This window comes from Brassica oleracea, chromosome C6, assembly GCF_000695525.1.
Source record: "Brassica oleracea var. oleracea cultivar TO1000 chromosome C6, BOL, whole genome shotgun sequence".
Lineage (NCBI taxonomy): Eukaryota > Viridiplantae > Streptophyta > Magnoliopsida > Brassicales > Brassicaceae > Brassica > Brassica oleracea.
Window position 1 is genome coordinate 36,194,074 of NC_027753.1, and position 26,558 is coordinate 36,220,631.

At 33.2% G+C, this 26,558-nt stretch overlaps 6 protein-coding genes across 9 annotated transcripts; 3 read left to right on the forward strand and 3 right to left on the reverse strand.

Moving 5' to 3' along the window:
* Positions 1 to 2,028: 2,028 nt before the first annotated feature.
* On the forward strand, positions 2,029 to 2,771 carry LOC106298550. Its single transcript, XM_013734690.1, has one exon. It carries the CDS (start codon positions 2,083 to 2,085, stop codon positions 2,566 to 2,568), a length of 486 nt encoding a protein of 161 aa, XP_013590144.1. The 5' UTR covers positions 2,029 to 2,082; the 3' UTR covers positions 2,569 to 2,771.
* A 2,907-nt stretch (positions 2,772 to 5,678) lies between these two features.
* Positions 5,679 to 6,791, forward strand: LOC106297072 (multiple organellar RNA editing factor 7, mitochondrial). The gene is made up of 4 exons (XM_013733355.1): positions 5,679 to 6,000; positions 6,072 to 6,169; positions 6,270 to 6,335; positions 6,413 to 6,791. The coding sequence occupies exons 1-4, from the start codon at positions 5,741 to 5,743 to the stop codon at positions 6,538 to 6,540; spliced, it is 552 nt and encodes a 183-aa protein (XP_013588809.1). The 5' UTR covers positions 5,679 to 5,740; the 3' UTR covers positions 6,541 to 6,791.
* Positions 6,792 to 7,007: 216 nt separating this feature from the next.
* Positions 7,008 to 9,306, reverse strand: LOC106297071 (putative receptor-like protein kinase At1g72540). Its single transcript, XM_013733354.1, has 5 exons — positions 8,826 to 9,306; positions 8,604 to 8,739; positions 8,379 to 8,515; positions 8,170 to 8,293; positions 7,008 to 8,086 (listed from the first exon to the last, which is right to left on the reverse strand). Exons 1-5 carry the CDS (start codon positions 9,228 to 9,230, stop codon positions 7,527 to 7,529), a joined length of 1,362 nt encoding a protein of 453 aa, XP_013588808.1. The 5' UTR covers positions 9,231 to 9,306; the 3' UTR covers positions 7,008 to 7,526.
* Positions 9,307 to 16,128: 6,822 nt separating this feature from the next.
* On the reverse strand, positions 16,129 to 21,149 carry LOC106300493 (exportin-T). Of its 4 annotated transcripts, none has more exons than XM_013736647.1 (14): positions 19,057 to 21,149; positions 18,781 to 18,960; positions 18,588 to 18,692; positions 18,429 to 18,488; positions 18,253 to 18,315; positions 18,063 to 18,158; positions 17,741 to 17,911; positions 17,481 to 17,654; positions 17,331 to 17,396; positions 17,144 to 17,242; positions 16,891 to 17,034; positions 16,645 to 16,799; positions 16,499 to 16,551; positions 16,129 to 16,420 (listed from the first exon to the last, which is right to left on the reverse strand). In XM_013736647.1, exons 1-12 carry the CDS (start codon positions 20,779 to 20,781, stop codon positions 16,710 to 16,712), a joined length of 2,973 nt encoding a protein of 990 aa, XP_013592101.1. In that variant the 5' UTR covers positions 20,782 to 21,149; the 3' UTR covers positions 16,129 to 16,420; positions 16,499 to 16,551; positions 16,645 to 16,709. The 4 variants fall into 4 exon arrangements, with proteins under 4 accessions (XP_013592101.1, XP_013592100.1, XP_013592098.1 ...); XM_013736646.1 differs by having other exon boundaries at positions 16,891 to 17,037; positions 17,741 to 17,908; positions 19,057 to 21,148; XM_013736644.1 differs by having other exon boundaries at positions 16,891 to 17,037; positions 19,057 to 21,148.
* Positions 21,150 to 23,389: 2,240 nt separating this feature from the next.
* Positions 23,390 to 24,761, forward strand: LOC106300626. The gene has a single exon (XM_013736808.1). The coding sequence runs from the start codon at positions 23,754 to 23,756 to the stop codon at positions 24,135 to 24,137; it is 384 nt and encodes a 127-aa protein (XP_013592262.1). The 5' UTR covers positions 23,390 to 23,753; the 3' UTR covers positions 24,138 to 24,761.
* LOC106300625 (germin-like protein 1) lies at positions 24,645 to 25,523 on the reverse strand. Its single transcript, XM_013736807.1, has one exon. The coding sequence runs from the start codon at positions 25,444 to 25,446 to the stop codon at positions 24,823 to 24,825; it is 624 nt and encodes a 207-aa protein (XP_013592261.1). The 5' UTR covers positions 25,447 to 25,523; the 3' UTR covers positions 24,645 to 24,822.
* Positions 25,524 to 26,558: the final 1,035 nt, after the last annotated feature.

Genomic DNA, 26,558 nt, shown 5'->3' on the forward strand with positions numbered 1-26,558 from the left:
TTGTTATTGGGAGATGAATTCTATTCATTTTTACTCATAAGCCTCAACTTTCAAAATATCATATGTATCCATGTGATTTTCAAAAATTTTGTGATAAAAATACTAGAAAACAAAATAATCATTCTTACCAAATATCTATTGCACCTTAAGTCCAAATTATATGTTCAAAACTATAATTCATTACATTTATATACTTTTACATTTTTGAATATATAATTATTTTTAAAAATATAATAATACTAATTAGAAAATAATATGATTACAAAAAAATACAAATATAAAAATTAAAATTTTCAAAGAAAAAATAAAACAAAAATATACCCGCCCTTTTAAAACAGCAGTATGACCAGTTGATAAAGGTTGTGTCCAACTTAAAATATAAATGCATCTAATTGATTATCTAAATATATCATATAACCCACCTTGATAAAATAATTTTGTAACTTTTACTTTTATTCCAAAATTTTCGGATCTAATTCTGTCATATACGTATGTTACTAATAAAATAATTTTGTAACTACTTCTATGATGTATGCATATTTTGTAAAGTCACCCTTTAAATTCCAAAATATCAGTGATCCACTACTTTCAATATTACAAACTGTCGACTACCTTATGAAGTCCAATAAATAAAAATTATGTCATTTGAAAACAGTAATATTGATACTATACTTTAATATATATTATTTTCACCACACAAATTAATGGGAATGAACTAAGGTTTAATTAATGTTTTAAACACAGTCTAGATGTTGAATCTAATTATTTTTTCGGTCATTGAGTTATTAGATTGACTCTGGATGACTATGTCAGTTTTTAATTTATTTTAACATATAATTATAAATATATCAATATTAAAAATAAAAGAAAACCCCATCTTTAAAAACATAGTAAATTTTTAAAATTCAAATTATTTATTTTTCATTTCACATAAAAATATAATTTAAACAATTTTTATAACAAGTTAGAGTTACGACATATAATAAACTGTACAATAATATCAAAATTAATAATTATTTAAATATCTAATTCAAAAGTTGAAATTAAATTTTAAATTTTTAAAAACAATAATTTAAACAAAATTGTATTATATATCGATCACCCATAAGTTCAACATGCAGCCTCTGGTTTTAACGGTTTTTGCGGGTTATCAAGTTTTTAATAGATGGATATTTATTGAAACATAAACCGGATTCAAAAATAAAAACAACAAATGACATATAAATTTTATAATACATGAACAAATACTTAAATTTAACATAAAATTACTTATCTTTAAATATTTGGTTAAAACCCCAATAAATATTTCAAATATCTCCAGTATTTTAAGCATTTTGGATTACCGTTGCAGTTTTAATGGATTTTTGTACAAAACTTTGTAGCCATAAACTTATTTTAAATTATGGTTATAGTTTTTCGGTTGTATCTAAAACTAAATTTTTTGAAATAATAGAGAAAAATTGAAACAAAAAATATACCCGTCCTTTAAAGGAGGGGGAAATCAGAATCTAGTAATAGTTAAATCACGATTAAAACGCAACTAATTAGCAATTACTGATTTGACTTGGTCGTATATGATTTATACCCCATTCACAAACACTTTCAAAACTGCAAACTGACCCACAAAAACAACTCGTGATTCGATCAAAATTAAACTCAAAACTTGAAAATACAAATCATTTTAATACTAGCAAAACTAATGCCGTGACTAACTATATAGTACTATATGTAGCTTTCCTGCATAGTTGAGCAATAACATTAGTTGGAAACAGCGTCATATCCCACGTGACAGCTTCTGATTGGCTAAGTTAGTCAAACTAAAACCACACCGAAACGGCTGAAGTAAATAACACATTTAATTAATGTTATTTTATTCGTGTGAATATGTTTAGAGAGAGTCGGTTTCAATGCCAGCTGGCTTAACTCCAGATAGACGGCGAGGATTAAGCTGTCAGAAAATCAAATAATCTGACGTGGCTTATATTCTTCTTCTTCTACCTTTAAAACACCATCATTGCCTCTCCTTCGCCTGCATATTCCCTCTCCCTCCCTCCCTCTCTCTCTTCCTCTCCCTCTGTCTATATGACCACAAGTCTCTTAAGCGATCCCACCATGCTACTTTCAACACCAGAGGTCATGATCGCCTCTCACCAGCCGTCTCCAGCGTCAATAACACAAATCTCCTATGAGGAGCCAGAGCAGGTGACATGTGACTGCTGCGGATTAACCGAGGAGTGCACACAATCTTACATAGAGATGATCAGAGAACATTACATGGGTAAATGGATATGTGGTCTCTGTTCTGAAGCTGTGAAGTACGAGGTTATAAGAACAAAACGTTTGCTAACTACAGAGGAAGCCATGGCAAGACACATGAACATGTGTTATAAGTTCAAATCCTCAAGCCCACCTCCTAATCCGACCGGACGTTTGATCTCTGCTATGACGCAGATCTTGAGAAGAAGTTTGGATTCTCCAAGGATGCTCAGATCAATGCCTAGTATTCCTTCTAATGACAAAGATGGTTATTGTGTTTCAAATGTTTTGTCTAGGTCCGATAGCTGCTAGACTCAAAGAAAAGTTAAAAAAAAAAGTTTTAACCGGTTGATAACCGTTTGGTTTAGGGATCACCACCTGGAAAAGATCCGGTTTTCAGATTTGAATTTTTCATCAGTAACCAAGATTGGTCTCTGTATGAATTTGTTTTTGCCGGATTTGTGCACCTGTGGAATTTTTTGGGCTAAATGCTAATAACTTTGAAGGTTCGGACTTGTGTCATTGTGATCTTAGTTAAACAGGAACAAAATAATGTTGATGCTATTCGATTAAAACTTGATGATACTCATTTATCATATTGAAAAGACATGTATGAACAAAAACTCTCGAAGGTAGTAAGTAGTAGGGCCATTCTCTTATCTTTGTGATGATTCTCTATCACAGAATAGAAATGCCACAAGGTTACTTCTTTAAGCCTTAAGACAACACGCCTTTTTCTTTCTTTGAAAGCTTTAGTTATTTTCATCATAACGACAATAATGCGACGTATGATTCGGTAATATACATAGACAAATCCTTTTGAGCTATGTCTTGTTTATAAATAAATTAGATGATTTTTTTTGGTGTAATAAATTTGTGGTTGTCCAATTTCCAATAACTCACAATACGTATCCTCAGTTGGAATCTATTCTATTATGATAAAATTGAAAATAAGAATCCTATAATTTGAGCATAATTGTGGCGTGTAGACACTATAACGTATTGGCTATCTACCTTGATTCGAAATTTGTATTACCTACAAGTATATTTTCCCTTCAACTTGCTATATATCTTCTGAGAATATATTTAAATAAAAAGAGGGAAAAATTAAAGGGAATATAAACTAGAAGATGGAAGGGTTTGATTGAAGAGAATCACATGTGAGAAATGCATATAAGGCGTACACAACACAAGTTTCTGTTTGTGTGTACTGAATGTCTCAAGCTAACAATAGCTTTTGGCAAAAGAAAAATGAACTTGAAGTTTTGTTTTCTATATTTCTTGGTTAGAAGTTACTACAATTTGTTGTTTTTGAAAAAAAATAATCAATTGTTGTTTTACTAGCTAATGTTGTCTTAGAATGTGCTGTTTGCTTTACTGTGACTCGTTGTAAGTTGGATTTTCTAGCTCGGTTGCTTTTGGAACCTAAGGCATGTTTTGTTTTCACATATCATCAATTGTTAATTTATATAAAATATTACTCCGGTATGTGTTCTTGATTTGACTTTTGAAACATGTATGAAGTGATATGCTAAGTAAAAGAAGAAGAGATTCATCCATCATAAGGAGAGATGCTACACGAGCTGGTGTAGAGAAGTGCAAAAGACAGTATTTACATTAGCATAACTTATGAGTTATGGCTACATGCAGGAATATAAACGAAAGAAAAGTGCGCTATGAGAGATTAATTCATGTAAAAAATTTGTAACATGATCTAACAAACCGATGTATGTCTTGAGTTTGTGGAGATGTGACTTTTACATTTAGGGATGCCTTTATGAGTCTTGTACATAGAGTATGATTAAGGCTTGGCTTTGTATACTTGGACTTTTATGATTAGTTCAACTAATCATTTCGTAAGAGAGTGGAGTCATGCGTCTATCGTCCCATTATTCTATGTCATTTGCTCTCTTTATTTTCCCGTCTATGTTATTTACTCTAAATTTCCATAAAATGAAATTTATATAAATATGCAGAAAATATCCAATCTTTCATATTTTCTGGCAAGAAAAGATAATATGAAAGTAAAATGTATAATCTAGTATACAATTATCAGTTTATCACTCTATGCTGCCCATCAGGGAAAACAAAACACAGAGATTGAAAATGTCTTCAGAGGGCTGGCTGGCCCATAGATAACAGAGACAAACAAAGCCCAAGTGTCCGAACCTAATATCACGCATCTACAAACTTGAAATATAATAAAAATTTACATTAATTTTATTTTAATTCGCTACAAAGTTGGTTAAAGTCGATAATTGATTTCACAAGTTTTATAAATTTCACTTTTAGTTAGATTAACTTATATAAATATAAATTTCGGCTGAATGAGTGTTTATTTGACTCGAATCTTATGAGTCAAATTTAATTAAAATGAAATACAGTAGAATCTCTATAAATTAATAATGTTGGAATTTGAAATTTTATTAATTTATAGAGCTATTAATTTACAAAAGATTCTTTATTTAGATTTATTATTTTAAGATATATTTATTCTAAGATAAGAGAAATATTTGATTTTATTGTATAGACATTAATTGTTATTTTTAAAATTTTGACATAAATTATATTATTTGGTGTATATAATATATATTTCATAGAAATTAAATGTGGTTTTAGATATAATATTACTAAATCTCATCAAAATATATTAACCGTTAAGAAAATATAAAAATAATTTCATTCTTAATATAAAAATAATAATATAATAATAGGTTTTTACTTATGTAAAATATGTATACATATAAATTATTAATTTATAATTTTAATGAGACTATATATTTACATAGATTTTTCCTAAAAAATATTATTATTTTATTGATTTATATCAAATTTGAACCGATCTAAATTGGAATCAGTAAAATTTATTAATTTATAAAGATTATTAATTTACCAAATATTAATTTAGTTTTTGTCAGCTGTGGATTGAATCTGAACAGAAGACTACTAACACTTATTAAATTTACCATTGGACCTACTCGTCCAACTCAACATTTATAGAGGTTTTACGGTTGTTTCACCTTTGCCGGAGATCCAAAAGATTCTAAACAGTTTTTGTCAGCGTGGATTGAATCAACATTGGTAAAAAAAAAGGTAATTATTATTACCTTGCTTATTGATAAGAATCAAAGAGATGAGTTGAAAGGTCCGAGGAATGAGAGAGATGAGGTACCAAAGCTTTCGAACACTGGACCCCATGTGGAAAGGTCATAACCAGAACCACCTGGACCAGGTTCGCTTTGGTAGCAACAAACTTATACCAAAAGAATAAATAACAATAAACCAAATCAAAACCAAACAGAACTACAAACAAAACAGGATCGCCATTTGGTTTCATCTGCTACAAACCGGAAAAACTGAACCAAAACCAAACCATAAGCCGGTTTACGACAAAACCAACGCAGAACGAAAGCAACACTCTGTCCGAAGTGGAGGGTCTCACACGTTATCGAGGTTCCATCGTTTTACGCTCGGCCGCATATCAATGGCGAGCATCATCAGAAGGCCGTTAAACTTAACGGCAGCCGTCCGGTTTCGACTTACTCCGTTACTTCCGTTCTCCGGAAGTTCTTGTTCCGCTAACTCGAACCCGACTCGTGTCTCTGAGTTAATCAAAGTCCCGAGTTTAGTCGAAGGCTGCGACTACAAGCACTGGCTGGTGCTCATGAAGCCTCCCAAAGGATACCCACCTCGAAACGACATCGTCCAAGGCTTTGTCAAAACCCTATCCATGGCTCTTGGGAGGTAACTCCTTTTGATAAAAAAAAAGATCGAAGCTTTGTGGTGTATGATCGTGGTTGCTTTGTTGTGTGCAGCGAAGAAGAAGCTAAGAGATCGATTTACTCTGTTTCCACAAAGTACTATTACGCATTTGGCTGCAGGGTTCATGAACCTTTGACTTACAAGATTAGATGTATTGAAAACAGATCCTTCAAAAATCTCATTTTTTTTTTTTATGTTTTAGTTTTGTTGGAAAAATGCTGTAAAACTGTGGTTTATGTGTTTGGTTGCAGCTCTGCCTGATGTTAGATGGGTTCTGCCAGATTCATATGTAGTTGATGGTGACAGTGGATATGGAGGTTTGGTTTGCTGCTCAAGTTATATTTTAGTATCTGCAGCACTCTTGTTTATTAATCATGCATTATTTCTTTTGCAGGAGAGCCGTTCGTTGATGGGGAGGTTGTTCCGTACGATGAGAAGTATCATGCGGACTGGCTACGAGATCTAACTGATGAGGATGCTATATTAGTTAAAAAGAAGCCTAGGAGGAAAAGAAAGAAGTAGATTTAGTATTTGGAAGTCTTCTTACTTTATTATAGAGCTACTCAACCTTATGCGTCTTCTAGTGTTACTACCATGAGCTACTTGTAAAGAATCCTAGGTGTAATGTTAGTGGGGGATCAATCAAACCCAATATGTTGAGTAGATTCAACATCATTGTCTAGCTACTGAACGTAGAAGCTATACGGAACTTGTCTCCATTTAAAATTTCTTGGGAGTTTTTATTTTATATATGGAGGTTTTATGTTTCAGTTGATGATAAAAAAGTTGAAATAAAACTGATGATGTAAGCCAAATAGCCAATGTTAGTACTAGATATGTAATGTTTTACTAGATATGTAATAGTCAATGATACATTACAATTCATTGTATTGCTTCAGTTTTCTGTTAGTGACATATAACCTGTAATTTATTGAAGTCTCCCCTTAGAAAATAGACCAATCCACCAAATGGCTGCTTCTTGGTCATTTAGGGACCAATGAGAAAAAAATTAGAGGAGACGAAAGCAACCACAGAGAATTGGTTTTCTACACGTCTTTGAGTGGGGTTTGGTGTGGGATTAAGAATTCTTTCTTCATGACCAAGGTATGTATTACGTAATCTAATCTGTCTTCATATATATGATAACTGTTTTGTCTGAAACTGGAACATGTTTGCGTAGTTGGTGAACCTACAGTCAATTTTAGGATTATGATGTTTGAGTCTTTGTGGGTGAAAATAAAAATCCAAAGTAGTACTGTCCCTTTTGAACATTGCATACAATTCAGACTTACACATCTCTAATTTACAAAAATCAAAAAAACTGACTGCTGAAAATATCTATGTAGCTCACTTTTTAAGCTACGTTTCTATCACAACATTTCTCTATATTTTCACTGAACTCTAATTATCTAACACAACCTTATTTTTGTATTTCTCCTGTATATATATACTATAGTTTCTATACCTGTATAAAAATTAAATAAATATTGTTTTTTTTTGGTGTTTAATTACTCTGCTTGGGTGTATAAACTAGTTCCTAGACTCTTGTACAGAGTAGTGTCTGAATAGACAGCGCGAGACTTCATCGCCCTGTGTTTACGTCTCCTCCTCCGACCTGCTCGGTGTCTTGGACAGACTTTTGCTTCTTTCTCTGTTTCCTCCTTTGTGACTTTGACATCATTCTTAGATGTGATGTCATGAACTTCAGTTGCACCTGCTACTGGGACAATATACACAAACGGCCCGTTTTGAATGTCTTTGAGGTCTAGAATGGGCCCCAGGGTCTTGACCACGGTGGCCATAGTGGGTCGTGACTTAGGGTTGTGGCTCAGGCACTGGTAAGCCAGAGCAGCTGCTTTCCTGATGCCTTCTAGCGAGTATCTCCCTTCCAGGCTAGGGTCTATGATTCGTTCAAGCTTGTTGGGATCTTTTAGCATAGGTCTAGCCCATTCCACTAGGTTCCTCCCTCTCTGTGATGACCGGTACTTCTCCACTGCCTTTCTAGCTGTTAGCATCTCTAGAAGCACCACACCGAAACTGAACACATCGCTCATAGTTGTCAAGTTACCTGAAACACACCAAGAAACATGTAAGCTAAGAATGTAATGCTTGTGATTTATGACAAATGGTCTTATTTTTATGTTCTTTAACCTGTTGAGATGTATTCCGGAGCGGCATAGCCTTCTGTGCCCATTACACTTTTGGTGAAGTTTGAGTCCTCTGCCTCTGATCCATCTGTGGCTAAGCCAAAATCTGAAAGCTTAGAGTTGTAATCCTGAGAGTTTCACATATGAATAATATATAAGTTAGTTATCTGATATTAAAATATGTATATTGAAATGCAAAAAATAGGAAGGTACCGAGCTCAAGAGGATGTTGGAAGGCTTGAAATCTCTGTAAATAACAGGTTTCTTTCCTTTGTGAAGGAAGTCAAGTCCCTTCGCAGCACCAAGCAGAATCTTTACTCTTGTTAACCAAGGCAAGGCTCCACCATACTCTGCATTAACACCAAACATTACTCATATTGTTAGTAACCTGCATCTCTAAATAACAATCATTGTTTTGTATGATTTAACTTGACTTACTTTGAAACAGGTGGTCTTCAAGATTGCCTCGTTCCATGTATTCATAAACTAGTAGCCTGTGATCATCCTCACAGCAGTATCCGATCAAGTTCACAAGATGTGGATGCTTCAACTGACCAAGTATTATAACTTCAGCCTGCATAGTGTCAAAGAAACGTTTAAAAAAAAGTTTATATGCTCCCATTCTCATATGAGCTTTGACTAATTCAACAATATTATTACCAGCCACTCTCTATGGCCTTGTCCACCGTCTTGTTTCAAGGCCTTGACAGCAACAGGCTGAGCTTTCAAACCAGTCTTGAGGCTATCATCAACAAACCCTTTGTAGACTTCTCCGAATCCTCCTTCACCGAGGTAGTTATGCTTTGAGAAGCCTTGTGTGATGGTTTTGAGCTCTTCTAAGGTGAATATGTGAATGTCTGTGAGGAAAGAGTTTGAGAAGTCGTTGAGTGAGATGGTTGAGTTGCTGAAATCAGACAGGTATACTCTGCTTGGGACAGAGGTTTGTCTGGTGAGCAGAAGAATTTTTTCCTTAGATGGGTTTGTTGTAGTCTTCTTGAGATTTGTATCGTTCATGCAGCTTATCGGAAGACATATGCTCTTCCAAGAAAATCTCATTGCTTTCATCTGAAAGAATTTGTTTTATCTTTTTTTTGTGTTTCTTTCAGAAGATTGTGTCTCTCTAAATTGTTAATGGGTTTCTTTCTTTTTATGAATATATATAGGAGATGGTGAAACTTCTTTGAAAATAGTGGTGAGATATTGGTGAAGACTAACAAAAAAGTAAGTCTATAGTCTTAAAAAGACATTCAAGAAGGTATCAACCACTTAGTATAATCTATTGTAAATAAAATATGCAAAATGAGTAAGATTTTTCTTAGATCCCTCTGTTTTTTATTCCTTTATATTCTCAGTTTCAAACTTTAATTTTCTAAAGCTCTATTTATGAAGTATAATTTCCTAAGCTACCAAAACAAATTTTATGTTTCTATTGTTATTTTTTCATTCCAATTCAATGTTTTGGTTGGTTATAGGATACAGTTTGGCATTAATTTATGATAACAGATTAGCTTAGATGTGCAAGAGACATTTTCAGAGACGGTTTTGGAGTTATTAGAAAATTTCTTTGACTATCTCAAGCCATCTCATTCTTTTTAATGTTTATTAGCTACTATCATACACTTGTAAGTTGTTAATAAAATGGTTATATATGTATCATATATTCACTTTCATCTAGAAGAAATGTTGCTTCTGCTAGATAAACTTTGTTAGTTCTCTCAAAAATAATAATAAGTTGGACTGTTTTGTGTCTTTTTTTTCCTCTGTGGAGTTGGAAATTTGGAATGTTTAATCCAATACCTTTGGCTTTGGCACTGGCTTTGCCCACACCATTGACTTGAACAATGGTATCATCCTCTGTTTTCTCCGTTAGGCTGAGCTGTTAAAAATCAAATACAATTTGTTTAAATACTATATTAAAGTCGGCCAATTGTATTCTGCGTACTAATATTGCGAGTAATAAAAAGAACTACACCCTGAACCGGTTTTGAATTTTTCTTTTTTGGTTATTTATTTAACTAAATAATGTATTTGTAATATTTGATGTATTATATTCACCAAGTAAATAATTTTTTTGGTATCTTAAACCATCTATTTACGATGAATATTCGATATCATATAAAAAATTGAACAAATAGACGTAATTAGAGAATTGTAGACGATATATAAAAACAATGGTTATTAATGTAAAATATGAAGAAATATTATATCATGACTTAGTATGACATAAAAGATTATAAATTAGTTATACATGTTTATTAAAAATAAAATGATTTTTAAACTTCTATGAAAAATTTAACATATAAAAAAAGGTGATGAATTAGTCATCAAATTGTAAATAATTTCATAATTTTATTAATAATAAATTATTTATAGTCTTTGTTTTTCGTCAAGATAATTATTAAATGTCCATAACATTAATATGTTAAAAGACCATATTATGAAAGCCCATGATGTAACCGTTTTTTTCGGGAAGTGTAACAAAAAAAAATTACATTTAACTATTCGTTAGTTTGTGTCGGTAAAAGATTAAAAAAAATCTCTCTATCTTTTTCAATGTTCAATTTGAAGCTTATTATGCGGAAATCATACGCAAATATAGGCAATTGGTTGGAATCTCTATATCTTTATATTCTTATAAATTTTAAATATATTGTTTCACCTTCTGCAATCAAATCAATTACTGAAGTAATAGATCAATTGGTTGTTTAGGTTCATTTAATGACATTAAGTTTAAATTTCATTAAGGAAAACTTATTAATTTAACTGGAAAAAACAAGCATTAAAATAGGTAGGTTCATTTAATGACATTAAGTTTAAATTTCATTAAGGAAAACTTATTAATTTAACTGGAAAAAACAAGCATTAAAATAGGTAGGTTCATTTAATGACATTAAGTTTAAATTTCATTAAGGAAAACTTATTAATTTAACTGGAAAAAACAAGCATTAAAATAGGTAGGTTCATTTAATGACATTAAGTTTAAATTTCATTAAGGAAAACTTATTAATTTAACTGGAAAAAACAAGCATTAAAATAGGTAGGTTCATTTAATGACATTAAGTTTAAATTTCATTAAGGAAAACTTATTAATTTAACTGGAAAAAACAAGCATTAAAATAGGTAGGTTCATTTAATGACATTAAGTTTAAATTTGATTAAGGAAAACTCATTAATTTAACTGAAAAAGACAAACATTGAAATATGTAGTTTAATTTAATTCTCAGTGGCAAGGAAGTGTAAATAAGTTAGAAAATTTAAGGGTATTTTTTAATGGGTATTTTTCTTTTAATAATATAGACTAGTACAATTTCTTTATAAATAAATTTCACTGCCTATCTTATGACGAAGTTCATAGAAACCTCAAAAAAAATTCAAGTGATATTGTTAATAAAAATGAAATACAAATGTAGAGTTCCACTAAATCTTCTCCTGTCGTGTCATAGTCATATAAAATATGGTTGCATGCGCACGAACTTTGTTTTGTAATATTCTCAACAACAAAAAACTTTGTTTTGTAATTTATTTTTTTGAACCAAATACAAAGTTGGTTATGTTACTACGTGGTGGCTTGTATGAGATGATGCACCATTTTCTTTTCTAATAAATAGTAATACAAAGCAGACGGAGATTTGCTTTTCGTTAAGGTCAATTCTTCTCATTATCATTCATTTATTTTTCAACATTTTAAAATATTCCGAGAGCGACAGGGCAACAACTTCATTGCCAAATCTTTTGAAGAAAAGCCTGAACAATTTATTTTATATACAAGCTACGTAGCCTTTTTATTATACGTGTGTTTTCATGGAAAATAAATAAAAGTTAATAATTTAATGAGAAACTGATACATCTTACATGTTTTTTTTACTGATCAAAGACTAAAAGGTTGGCGTAAACAAAGATGTGAACTGCCTTTGCAAGGGGGGAAAAGATGTGAACTGTACTAACATCTAGAGACACATTTACCACGTGACGTATATATTAATCTTTTTGTCGTCACCATGTGACGTATATTTCTATCCACAAAATTGTATCATCATTATATCGTATTACCAGTCAGATAGACATGATTGCTTCTAGAGAAGTAGCAAACGTAAAACTGTGTTAGATATAACATTTTTTTGCTTGAAACACTAGATATATATACAAGATAATCAAAGATATATATATTTTGTTTTATGCAGATGGTAAATATGATTTCAAAGTATTATTGAAATTAAGCCAAACAACTAACTTGGTTGGTTTAACTAATTTGACCTGGAAATTCAAATGGTGCTAGACTTAATTATTACATTTAGATTTTTATAAGAATAAATTATGTGAATGAGATCAATGCATCTACTTAAATAATTAAGACCGGCAAGTAAGAACAGAAAGTAAAAAAAAAACAAGAAGAGGATTTGTATAAAAGATGTGAAACATTTAGAAATTAACAGTGAATTTGAATATTACAAACTTTTGACTTTTATTCTCCTTTTTTACCACATGAAAGACCAAATGGAGAAAAAACATGTTTATACTAGATATAAGAAACGAAAATGAGATATACGTAATCATGATTTCAGGTGTTTCAATATAAGACAATTGTTGGCAACTTTGAGTATATTTTGAAAAAAGGAGCATACACTATTATAAAAATGAGGTTTTAGTTTGTGGCAGCTGCGCAATGGCATTAGTTAGAGGTTGCTCTTGACCTTGGGCCATTTTAGGATATTTTATTTAGAGCAAAGATAATAATCACGTGTTCTTGTTTTAAATATATAAACACTCTCTAACCGCAAAGAAATTAAACTCGTAAAGCCCCTTTTTTATTTGAATTCACGACGCCACAACAAATATTTGTTTATACTCCAGCATATTACGTCTGTCCATACACACACATATGCAAATGCCGAAACAGAAGTGCCAAGATAATGTTCAAAGCTTCACAGAACTTTTCGACGGTATCTTAAAACAAAAGTATTTAAAGTTTTATTTCTAAAGAGGATAATTAGAAAAGTAATCTTAATATTTTTAGAGAAAGATGGACTATTAAAAAATAAAATAAAAGACTAATTTGTTTAGGTTTTGTAGGATTGACGATTTAGAGTTTAACTGTGTAAGACTTATCACGTCTGTGCATATACGTTTACACTCATACGAGTGCCAAAATAAATTTGTACGTCTCGTAGACCTTTTCAACACGGCAGCTATGAATCAAACTATTTGGACTTTATAGTAAAATGATAAATAGATAAGTAGTCTAAAATTTTCAAAAATAGACTACATTTAAAAATTTAAAATATACATTTTAATTTTTTTGTGTTAGCGTTTTGTGGAGTTGTAAACTTATGGTTTATAGAACATAAAATTTAGGTTTGGACTACAGGATTTTAGAATTTAGGGTATACACGAGCTTGCTATTTTCAAAACGAATATAGATTATGAGTTAAGAGAGACTCCAGTTGAATCTATAATACTCAAATCTGTTTTAAAATATAAAATGTTTTTGGTAAAAAATACATATTAAGAAAATTACGTTTTATTTAAAAAGTATCAAAAAAATTAATTAAAAACTATTCAACCAAATTGCAAAATAGAATATAAAATAGAATTGGTCACACAATTTTAATTGAATTAATGTTTACAAAAAATATGAAAACATTTTAAATATTAATTCATCAAAAATTATTTTAAACGTCCTGTATGTTAGAACGAATGAGTATATGAGAATGAACTTCCAAATCGTAAACCGTCAAATCCGGATAGATGCGTCTTCATTGTCATATTTAAATTCAACAGGATCAATCTCAAATTCTCGCAATATTCTGAAAAAGTTGTCACCTGGTATACATTGACTGATCAGTTTAACACATCAGCTTTGATCTGTTTACCACGTACCATTGTATTCAAAACAATATTGATCTTCCTCGAAACGGTTGATGTACATCCAATGAAGACATTCTTTGTCTGCATGGTGATTGCTGAATGTGCACCATTGATAACGGGTGGGAATGACAGCACAGGGTAATACATTTACGATTAGTAGATCGACATATATACCTAATCAACATTAGAGTTCAGAAGTAAAGGTTTTGTGAAGAACCAACCTTGTTGCACATAATCAAAGCTAATAATAATCTTATATATTAAAACAGAAGTCGCAACCTTGATTCATGTGTGATTTTTTTGTTAAAATGGATCTAATGAACATGTACCTAGAAAATCATGTTACATTTAATCTCTAATCAAGGTTGTTATTATACCTAACTAAATGACATCAATATTCCTAAAATTCCGTTTTCGATAACCACTAAAATGTCGACCACTATTCCATTTTGGAAACCAGCAGCAACAACAAACAAAATATCCAAACGATTTTTTCAAAAAAAAAATTGCTTCAGGATTGCAACTTAGAATATTCTAAGGATACATATCAAACCTATTAGTTAGATTTCAGTAATTACTATTGCCCTTAACTAATCACGAAATCTTTTATATTTTTACATAACAACTAATACAGAATATCCTATATTTATTGCGTCCATAAAAAATATATCAATATCCACAATATATTAACAATAACAACCGAATCATAAATATCCACTATATATATTGTGATTTCACAGAACATACTCTCTACAATACCCTAAATATTTAACCATCTATGACGTCACCTAAATTTGCCTTCGGCCATTTCTAAAAATAAGAGTATTAAAGAGAAGACATAAGGTTGGCGATGATCCCGATCACCGAAGAAATTTGTTAGGCAAAGTACATGTTTTTTCCCGGAGAAAATTTTGTTACCTGATCATTTTAGGCTAAAAACATTAATATTGGACTTTCAATAATTGAATTTAAAGAATATTTGACCCATTATATTTATATTTTAAAGAATACTTGACCCATATGTATACTATTTAACTCTTCACAATCTTAATTTTTAAAATTATATAATTCATTTTAAAAAATATAATTAAATGTTTAATTAAATTCTTTATAAATTTTATACATGAAGCTTTAAATTTAGTTTTTGTTAAGTTTCTTATTTTGTGAAATGTTTGATTATATTTGGAGATAATAATATTTTATTATTTTCCAAATTATATTTCTATTTTTTATTCAATAATGAAATACTAATTCAACAAACAAAAAAAAATATAAGAACAAACAAACACATGTGAAATTTGAAACAATCTATTTGATGGAGAACAAGTATCCTCTAATATTATTATGTTTGAACAACCTTAAATATACTCGATAATATATGAAGCTAAAAATTAAATTTTAAAACTTTTTAAATTTGTGAAATATTACAATATCTTTCGATCACGATAAATAAAACAATATTTACCAATCTTTATATATAATTACGAGTTAAATAATGAAATAACAATCCAAAAAACATAATAAAAAATATAAATACATGTGAAAATTTGAAACATATTCAATAAAAAAATATATATGGTAAAATTATTATGTTTTAAAAAGTGATACACACCTTATATAGAGAAAAAGACAAAAATAGCACTAAATCAAGTTTTTGTTCCCAAACTAGCACTCAAGGTCAAAAGTCACAAAAATAGCACTTAATGTTTTATCAAAAGTCACAAACTTAGGGTTTAAAGTTAAAGGGTGGGGTTTAGGATTTAGGGTTTAGGGTCTAGGGTTTAGGGTTTAGGGTTTATGGTTTAGAGTTGAGAAATGAGGTTTTGGAGATAAGATTTCAAATTTTGAAAAATAAAAAAATTAAAATTTTCAAAGGATAAACTTAGAAGAGTGCTATTTTGGTCATTTTAGTTTTGGAGTGCTATTTTAGTGATATCAACTTAGAAATGTGCTATTTTGGAGATTTGTCCCCTTATATATATTATAATATATACCAATTTAGAATTGTAAACAAAATGTTTATATAAAAATAAATTGAAACAAACAACCGCACGGTTATATGAGTCGATATCTAGTTTCAAAGAACTAAAATAAAGAATCAGCCAAAACTTTATGTTTCTTTTTTTCTTTCCAAGTATTTTTATGGACAAGAAGAAGCACGTAACACCGAAAGCACAAATTCATGAGTAACGACATAACCAAAATTTGGAGATATGGCAAAAAGAGGAGGCTTCATAGATACAATCCCATGACAAAAAGGCTAAAAGAAAAAAAAAAACAAATTAAACATCTGGAGTGTTGCACTGGAAGAACTTGCACTGCATTGGTGGTACTGAGTAAACTACTTCGGGAGAGAGAATCAATAACACGTTTCTTTCGTAAAGGTACAACTGCACGAAGCAATACAAAAAGAAATTTAGTATCAGCAGAACGAGACAAGATTAATCTGGTGGATGGTGAGAACCAACCTTGTTGCCTCTCAAGTAACACATTGACAACAAATATTTACATCTGGAGAAACCTGCAGAGAGACTAAACGTCAATATAGATAATATACCAAAGACATTGCTTCAATCCTTTAATGTAGATAATTAAGAGAGCTTTGTTGTCAAACCTTTTTAGAGTTCACAGTGGTAGAGCTCGCAGAAGAATTGACCTTAGAGACCTTTATTTCGAATGCTATCTGAAAACATGATTCCCGTTTTGTTGAAGCCTGAGATTTTTTATAAGGGACTGGTAGTATGACTTGAGCCCCCCAATATCATTACCCTGTATAACCAAACAAGGCAAGGAGAAACTAAGTTCAAGCACAGAACAAGGGAGAGGTTTTTCTTTAATTGTATTGAATGCCTTAACGAACCTGCAACTTTTGGCAATACTGTTCCGCCATATCTTGTGGACAATTTGCAGATGGAAAAGCTCCAGACATAAGATGCATGAGAAACGCATTACCAAATCTTTCATACATCACTTTCTGAACCGTGATGATTTCATTTAACAAGCCCTGCTGTGTTCACAAGGCAGAAACTGAGTCAGTTGCGGAAACAATTCTCCAACTGGTAGATAAAACGTCTGAAAAAAGAAAAGAGAGCTCAAAGTTTCTTAGTGCTTACAGTATTCGCGTCATTGAAATCAAATGATGTATTGAGTACACTGAACAAGCAGCAGTTTGTTGCAAAATTTTTGATCATGAAATCCTGAAAACCTGGGACCTGAGAGCAAATAATTTTTAATTATTGTGGCATTTGTGGTTCTTCCATAAAGAGAAGAAAGTGAACAAGAAGGTTTAGCAAGGCGGACCTTCTCCACGGTGTATGACTTGGGACACCAATCTTCAATAAGTCTAATAAATATCTGCACGCATGCCTGCAACCAATAGAGGAAGAGTGAGATAAGTAAGTGAACCAAAAAGTGTGTGAGAATGTAACCAAAGGGGCAAGTGTTACAAACCTTTCGTACAGTAATATCCTTGTGAGTACAAGAAGTGTTCAAAAGCAGCAGAGTCATCGGTTTTATATACGTCATACTTTTAGGGGCAAGGAATACAGAAGAGAGATCATGTGTGGCCATCACATGAAGAAATGTGAAGAGCGTCCTCTGAAGCTCGATCAGTTCCCTCATTTCCTACACAGAGAAACGATCTATGACTGTGGATAAAAGAGGATGTAGTTTCCCACTGATGTTATAAAGACATAACAACAAACAAATACCTCATCAGTGACAGCTCCAGTGCGTGGGGTTAATCCATCTATTGGAATTACTCTGAAAATCCTATAGGCAACCACAGGATAGACTTCTTCCAGTATACCACGGAGAGAGCCGCTGAACTTGCAGATGAGCTGATTGAGTAGTACCAGGAAACCAACCATTTCCTTTGGCTGCTACACCATTAAATAAGATTTTATTTGTTGAAAGAAGTTAACCGCAGAGAAGCAAGCGAACAATAGGAGTTTCTAACTAACTGTTATTTTGAAGATTCAAAAGCAAAAGGTAACTGAACAGTCTAAGGTGAGTTTGTAAATTTTGGTATACCTCACTGTCAGCAAGAAGCTGTTCTAAAGCCTTGGGAAGATAAGGCAACACAGAGGGTCCAAGGGTTTCAACCATACGGTGTATGAGTGATATGACCTGAAGAGAAGAGGAACAAGTTAATCGCCAAATTGTTAGCCAATATTTCAATAGAAATATGTCTACTTATTACCGTACACAGCTACACTCATACCTTACTCCGCAAAGGCTCAACCTTTGGAAACTCAACCAAAATCCTTAGAAGCACATCAAGCGTCTACATTACAGAGAAGGTTAAGGAAGCAGATTTCAATTAGGGCAGTAAACTATACGAGAATGTCACTGCATGATTGATAAGAAAGAGAAGAAAAAAACATCTTTCAAACAAACCTGCTTAAACATGAGACCAATTCGAGGACGGCTCACAGTAACAAGACGTTCACTAAAGCCCTGAATTTAAAGAAGAGATGACAGGTCCAGAAGAGAGCAAAATTAGTAACTATATAAAAAGGTCTTTTCTGGACAAACTAATAATAAAGGAGTACAAACCTTGCTGAGAGCATTAATTGCCACAATGGCAAACTGGATATTAGCAATTTTTACAGGAAAGTCCTCGCCCCTTGCAACTTTTGCCTCCATGAGTCCTTTCTCAATCTGGTACAATCACATTGAGAGAATCAGAATAAATTTGCCCATAAACAAAGCCTAATGCAAATAAGAGAATAGTAGGAACCAAAAAAACCTGTTGACAGAGAGGAGTAAGCAGTAAAGAAAGATAATCTGACTGCTTTTCAGCTGGGACATCCTCTAACCCTATGATTAAGCCAATGGCCTCAAAAATGTGACTGCCATCTTCAGTTCCTGAAAGTTGTCTTGATGCAAAGTTCATGGTCGTCAACTGGGACAATGTATCTTGAAGGTTCTGATTATTCCCATAAGATATATATTGGTTAGACAAAACTTTAATCAAACAAATAAACAAGAGTTACAGACAGAAGAAAATCAATCAATTCCATACCTGCAGGATCCTATCAATGAACGGAACAAGCTTTGATTTCAACAATTTCACCACTCTCATGAACAAGTAGTAAGCTCTACGGCTCACGTGGACGTTCTGGTGATGCAAACCCCTTTCGTCAAGGAAAGCACCAAGAACGTTGGGAATGTACTGTGAATTTTCTTGGATAAACTTCATGTACCTAGTTATGTTTTCCAAGTAGACAAGCGCAACTAGTCTATGAGAATGACCAGGGAACTTTGTGGTCAAGAGCATCGGAATCAATACACTCAAACATCCAGACCCTGATTTCATGGCCTCCTCCGTCATTGACTCTCCCAGCGAATACAAAAGCGAGAGCGCAGCTTCTACTTCTTCGACGTTTCTCTCAGAAGAGGATTCAACCGCATTTGCCAAAGCGTTTCGGATGAAATGCTGTGTAACTTCAGGAGCAACGCGTCCCACTGTACGTAGCAAGACAAAGAGATCTTTTCTGAACTCGGACATTCTATCCTCCTCTTCCAACCCAATCTTGTCCAGAGCATCGAGGTTATTGCGGTACATAGGATCGTAGCAGATCTGGATTCTGATCACTTCGAGAATCTGAGTAATGTGGAGGAGCTGTTTCTCCTTCAGTGCAGGGAGGCCTTTGAGAGTTGAGACGTAGCCCATGAGAAACTGGACGATGCTGAAAGTAGAATCCACCTCACAGTTCCGCATGACGTAGAAAACCGATGGAAGAACTTCGTTCAGCAGATCCATGGAGACCGCCTTGGTCTCCTCTGAGTTCAACCGCTTATGGCATTCAAGAACCTCAACAGCATAGCCAGTCACCAAAGCGGATACCTTCGCCACAAGCTCTGAGTCAGCATCCTCAGACACTAAACCAAAAACACGACTTATCTGAAGAGTCTTCAACAGAGGCAGCTTCGAGTGCGGCTCCATCCGCTTAGCAACCATAGCCAAGACACACCCAGCTGCTGCACCGCGGACTTGATCAGCCAACCCCTCAGACAAAATCAACTCAAACAGAAGCGGAACAAACGCATCATTAGCAACCAAATTAATATCAATCCAAGATACAAATCTCCTCATACAATCCAACACAGTAGCAGAGAGCTCAGGATCAGAGTTCCTGTACAGGGAGACAATGTCATACCAAGCTCTAGCAATCTGAGGCACACACTGCTGCCTCATCGCATCCTTCACCCTCGCAGCGACCGCTATCTCCTCCGGCGACCGAGGGTAATCCAAGCTAATCAACTCATCATCCAACCCATTCAAAACCCGACAAAACATATCAATCACAACACCCCCTTTACTCAAATGCCCCATGAAATCAACAAACACAGAGGACCAAACCAAAGGATACTCAAAGTAGATCAAAGTAACCAAAACCTGAGCGAGCTTGTTCTTAACAAACACAGGCCCTTCCACAACCCTCACAACGTTCTCATTATTATCAACACCTTCCAAACACGCCATCGAGAACACCGAGCTCCTAACAAAGCTCCTCTCCTCCAACGTCATGGACCCGTAGCTAACCCTCAACACGTCCTGAAGAGTCTGCAAGCACCAGAACTGGACCTGGACGAGGCCGCAGAACCAGAGCTTCTGAATGCAAATCCTGCATATGTCCGGCGCCTCTTTGGCTTGCTGGCAGTAAGCAGCGGCTTGGGGCTTTAACGAGGCTTCGACGGGACCAGATTCGAAGCAGATTAGTATCGCGTTTTCGAGGTCATCCATTGTTAACCCTCGCAGATTCGAAAAGTCTGTTCCTTTATGTGTTATATAAATCAACAATGCCTTGAAAATTAGAATCCGAAGGAAGCTTAGCTCCGGTTCACCGAAGCTAAAGATCGAATCTTTGAGTGAGGGGGATTTACCAAAAAGTAAGGATCTTTGGCGATGATTGTGATCGGATTTAGAGAGGAAGGAGATGAGAGATTGGAAACCCTAAGGCTAAGGGTGAGTTTCTTCGAATTCGATATTCTTTTAAAGTGAAATATAGTTTTATAAGACTTTTTATGGAAACGAAGATTTATATGAAGGAACTTTGTGAGACTCGGAAGGAAGACGATGGGAGGAGAGGCGTAGGGTTTTTATTTATACAGTTTTTATTCAGCGTGCACAAAAATAAATGTAAATTAGGGGAATCTTAAGAAAATAATAAATATTTTATTTGCCAATGTTTTATATTTGAGAATTCGACTTTTACACCGACCCAGTTTCATAAAAAAACAGCCCATGGGCTTCAAATTACACCTGCTTTGTTTTTTTATTTTATTTAAATAAAATGTAAAATTACAATAAAATTATAGAAAACTAGGTATTTTGCTTGTACAAGCGGAAATAATCTTCTTAAAAATATTTGATTATAAATGGTTGTATATCTTAATAGAAAATATTATTTCAAGATAACAACAAATATATAAGAATTATCTTCTTTAAAAAAATATGATATTATTATTATAAAATTCATTTTAATTATATAATATATATATATATGAATTTACCCAATATATAAGAATTGTCTTCTTTTTTTTAAAAAAAATATGACATTGTAAACGTGAGAATTCCAATGCAAAAAATTACTTTGCAAATAATAGTATAGATAAGAGAAATACAATTAATTGCAAATATCAAATTAGAAAACATTACAGCACAAAGATTAAAATCTGAAGAACCTTTCTTCTGATTCATCTTGCTTCTTCTTATGCAACACCATTTGCAGTTGGTTATCTTCATTCTCAAGATATTCCAAATTATTTCTCAAAAATTTCTTTGTTTTATAACATTGACCAGATTTCAAATAGGATCTTTGATAAAAAAATCAATCTATTGATTTTCTCAAAATAAATAGAAACTGGAACTGCCAATTTCAACGATTCTAACAACATCGCCATACAACAAGAAAATTTCATCTCCAATGAAAAATCACCCATAAATATTTTGAATTGTAATCTTGAAAACTTTAAATAACTTTGTGGTTGCATCACTTCCATACCCATTATGATGACACACCATAGTGGTTTACATGGTACTTGTTTCCAAAGTAAAGCGGTTAAGATAAGTTCCACACCAATTGATCCTTGATTCAACACGAATGGATTGAATTTCTTGTCATCGATCATAGTCATGGAAACTAAGCCAGAGATTGTAATGGTGGATTGAAAAGAGAAAAATTAACCAACAATATAGTAGAGCTTGCATAAAAAAAGTAAATAAGAAGATCTCTAACAATAAATATTTTGTTTGCCAATGTATCATTTTGTATCCAAAATTTTACACCGATCCAGTTTCAAGAAAAGCAGCCCATGGGCTTCAGACTACACCTGATTTGTTTATATGATAGAATTATATGCCATGAGTATTGTTCAACAATTGGTACATATTTGAAACTTCAGCACAGTGCTTTTGATGGAAATGTCTTTCTTTCTTTTGTTTTGTCACAGTGGTGGAAATGTCTAAAACATAAATTTACGGTGACAAGTATGGAGAGTATTCCGATTCCAAAACCTATAAAGCATCTGATGCAACTAGTTGTCATATTACCTTGGTCTAGTAAACCATAACATAAAACTAGAGCTTTATCCGTTAGTCCGCACAGTTTATGTTTTAATAAAATAGACATAAAATTTTCACTGCACAAAAATGTAATGGTTTGTACAAATGTACATTCATATGAGTATCCGTATGATTTGTAATATATAAAATTTGTGATAAATCAAAGATTTTTAATTGTGTGTAATTTTTTTATTTATCATATTGCGGTTGAATACAAAACCAAACAAAATAATATTTTAAATAACATATATGTTAATTAATAATTTTTAAACTATAATAACCATTTTTGATGTATTTATTTATAAGTTAAAACACTAATTATTATGTTTATGTATATTAATAAATATAAATTTCCAAAAGTATTTTTTAATAAGATAGACAGATGTCTCTATGTTTTTTTATCTGCCAAATAAATTCCAATTCTATGTTTATTTTAGAGAAAATATTAAATTGAATTTTATTTGTTGTATTCTTATAATTCAAATATATGTGTGAATTATATTAATTATTACACTATTTAACATATATTTGAAAACTTTATATGTTTTAATAAAAATATTTATAGTTTATAATTTGTATATATAATTAAATATTAATATACATGCATATATAATAAATTTGTTTAGTTTCATTGTAAAATTTGGTTAGAGAATAATTAGTTTCGAGAATAATCGTAAGTTTGGTACGTTTTGGTTAGAGAAAAATCTAACAAAATAAATTATTTGTGGTTAATTAACATTTTTTGTGGTTGATTATAATAGTTATTAATTCAATGGTTTGTAATTACTGAGGTGAAATAAATGTTGTTTCTAAAAGGTTATTCAATTATTAGTTTTTAATAATATATATACACAATGTAATAAATGGGCCTGATTGATAAAATAATGATAACGAAGATCGAAACGGCCCGAAATGAAACATGGGTTGGACCCACTGATCTTTTTAAAAAATATCATAAAACTTCAATCAGTCGTCGTCTTCGTCACCTTCCAAAATTAACAGATTCACGTCAACGTTCTTCAGATTTGCTTTCTCTCCTCCCAGCTTCTCAAGTTGATTCCTTTTCATCAACGATTAAACAATTCTGAGACTTTGAACTCGTTGACGAGCTTGAGTTTTGAGAACTCAAATCTGACTCTCTGTTTCTATCCATGGAACCTCCATTACAGAGTTTGACTCTGTTTCTTGTCTGCTTCCTCTTCCTCGTCTCTGCTTCTATCTTAGTTGACTCACAGTCACAAGATTCATCCATCTCTCCTCCTCCACCACCACCCCAATCATTAACTCAACCGCCGCCGCCTCCTCCGGTAAAGGTCGGGAGTAGCAAACCGATTCACGAGAAGCATCACCAAAGAAAAAAATGGAGACAGAGAAGGAACCAAAAGCATCCACAGCCTCGGAAGCTGAACACGGGGAAGACGGTGGGGTTTTTCTTCGCCGGTGCAGCTACAGCTTTGCAAGTAGTTGTTGCTGCTTTCTTGCTTCTCAAAAGAAGACAGCTTCTCCTCAAGATCAGCAACGATAACAGACACTGATTCAAATACACTAAAGCATCATCATCTTCTTCTCTTCGGATCTTTGCTGTTGGAGTTAAGTCATCTCAGTTTTGGTCCTCTTTTGTCTGTAAAGTTTTGGTTCTTGATCCAAATGAAAATTTTAGTTTTGCTGCTTCAAAGCTTTAGTCTTTCAGACAAATCTCTCTAGTAGTCTAATCTGGAACCAGTCGTTTCAATAAAATGTTGTTTGGTAATAATAATCTCAAATTTGATGATACATTTTAGTATCATTGTGTTGTTTTGATTCCCTAGTGATAGATCTAAGTTAGACTTAAAAGGAGGATTGTACGCATCATGTCTCCTTTTTTTTTGAATGGTGTTTAATGTCATGCATTATCATGTAGAATAGTTGCAGTGGACCGAGCTGAACTTAAGTATATTGGACCACTCAAACCCCATTTGGAGAGAGCCTTGTCCTAAAAAGTTAGCTTTATCTTTGTTTTTCTTCTTCTTCTAAGGTGAATGCTTATACTTAGTTTTAGCAAGTAAACATAAACGGTGTGACTAACTTCAGGATATGAAAATGAAAAGCTCACATTACAATGTAACCATGTTGACAGGTTTTTGAAGAATGACAAGGAATACAAAACAGACAAGACAAGACAAGAAAAGAAAAAACAAACAAGGCGTTGTTGTTTCAGTCAAGGATGTCTTTTTTTTTTGCTTAGCCAGTTCCACCAAGAACACCCTTAAGCGTCTTGATTACTTTAGGATCAAGGAAAGTAGTAGCCGAGACGAGCTCAGTGGAAAGACTATTAGCAAATAGCGCAAAGTCAAGAATCTGGAGACCAGGGCTCGCACTGCTGAAAGTGACAAACGCAACAGCAGCGCTCTTACCCGCATTGATCTGGAAATGAAGCAGGCCCTGGGGGAACACCATGACCTGTCCCGGTTTAAGCGTCTGCACGTAGACAGAGTTGGCAGAGGAGATGAACCCAGCGGTGATTGAGCCGTCGAGGACGAAGAGAACCTCAGAGGCGCCAGGGTGAGTGTGCATTGGGATCACACCTTTAGGTGCTAGGTCAAGCCTAGCTGTGGAGATGCCTAGACCGTTCAGAGCCGGGAACTGAGCGACGAAGCCTGGTGTCACCGCGGCGCTGATGATGTTGGTGGTGTTCCCGGGAGTGCCTAAGCTGAAGACGAAGTCAGAGGCTTTGACGTGGATGGGACGGATGCAAGGGTAGCCAGCTGGGGTCTCAGCGCGTTTGAGGTTGGCTACGCAGAAGTCTTGGACCGAGGCATTGGAAAGAGCGAAGAGGAGAGACAAGAGGAAGATAATGCGCAACATTTTTGATTTGATTTGGTTGGTTGGTTTTAAGTTTTTGTTGCTCTATTCTTCCTCTCTTCTCTTGTGAGTGTTTATATAGAGAGGAGGTGCTGAGGCTGGTGGATGGAACTGTGTGGTGAACATTGGAGAGACGGAGATAAGCTTTTGGATGGGAAGGGGGGGGTGTGAAAACAAAGGACCACTCTTTAGATAGATACAAACAAAATGGCTCTTTTCTTTGCCTGCCTGTCACGCATCATTTGGATCGCTGGTGATCTTTATTGATTGATGTAGACATTGATATTTACTGACTGCGGAGATTACGCGTTGTGTAAAGGAGAAGAAGGCGGTGGATTTTGAGAAGAACAGAGAGTGAGACATCAAGCTTAAGTTCTTTTCCTGTACGTTAACGTGTGCCTCAAGTAAGTAGAAGAGAGTAAATCACGGTAATAAGACGCCCGTTTACTTGGGTGTAGGTTGGAGTTATGAGTCAAGGAGGGGATAGCATTTTTGTCACAAGTTGGGTTAAGTTGACGTAGAGAATACGAGGGAGAGGATGTGTTGTCATGTAGTTTGGACCCTATGCACACATGTGAAGAAACCATTAGAAGACACTATTTGACAGCCAAGAGAAGAAGCTTAAGAAAGATTCTTATAAATATCCCATTTTACTTTTGTTTCATGTAACTAACCATATGTGTGGAGACTAAACCTTAACTTGCAAAAATGATATCCCCTATATATTAATTGAGAAGCATTTGAAAAATTAGAACCTTAATTTTGTATTAATTAAAAAAAACCTCAAATCCTAGGTGGCACTCTAAATGCCTTCTAAATTCCATTTCAAAGAATTCTAGAGCATCTAATATAAAGTATAGTTTAATCTAACGGTGTCACATTATTCCATAATTATATAACACTAAAGAACATTATATTAACCTAAAATATAGAAAGTGTGTATTTTTTCCTTAAATGAAAGCTACAGAATTACCTAATATGATTTACATATATATGGCAATTAATGATTATGAATAATAAAGATTTGATAATAATTTTTGCATCCTTCTTCATTTTTGTTTAAATTTATATTATTAAAAAAAATTAAACAATCACATTAACCATATAATAAAAAA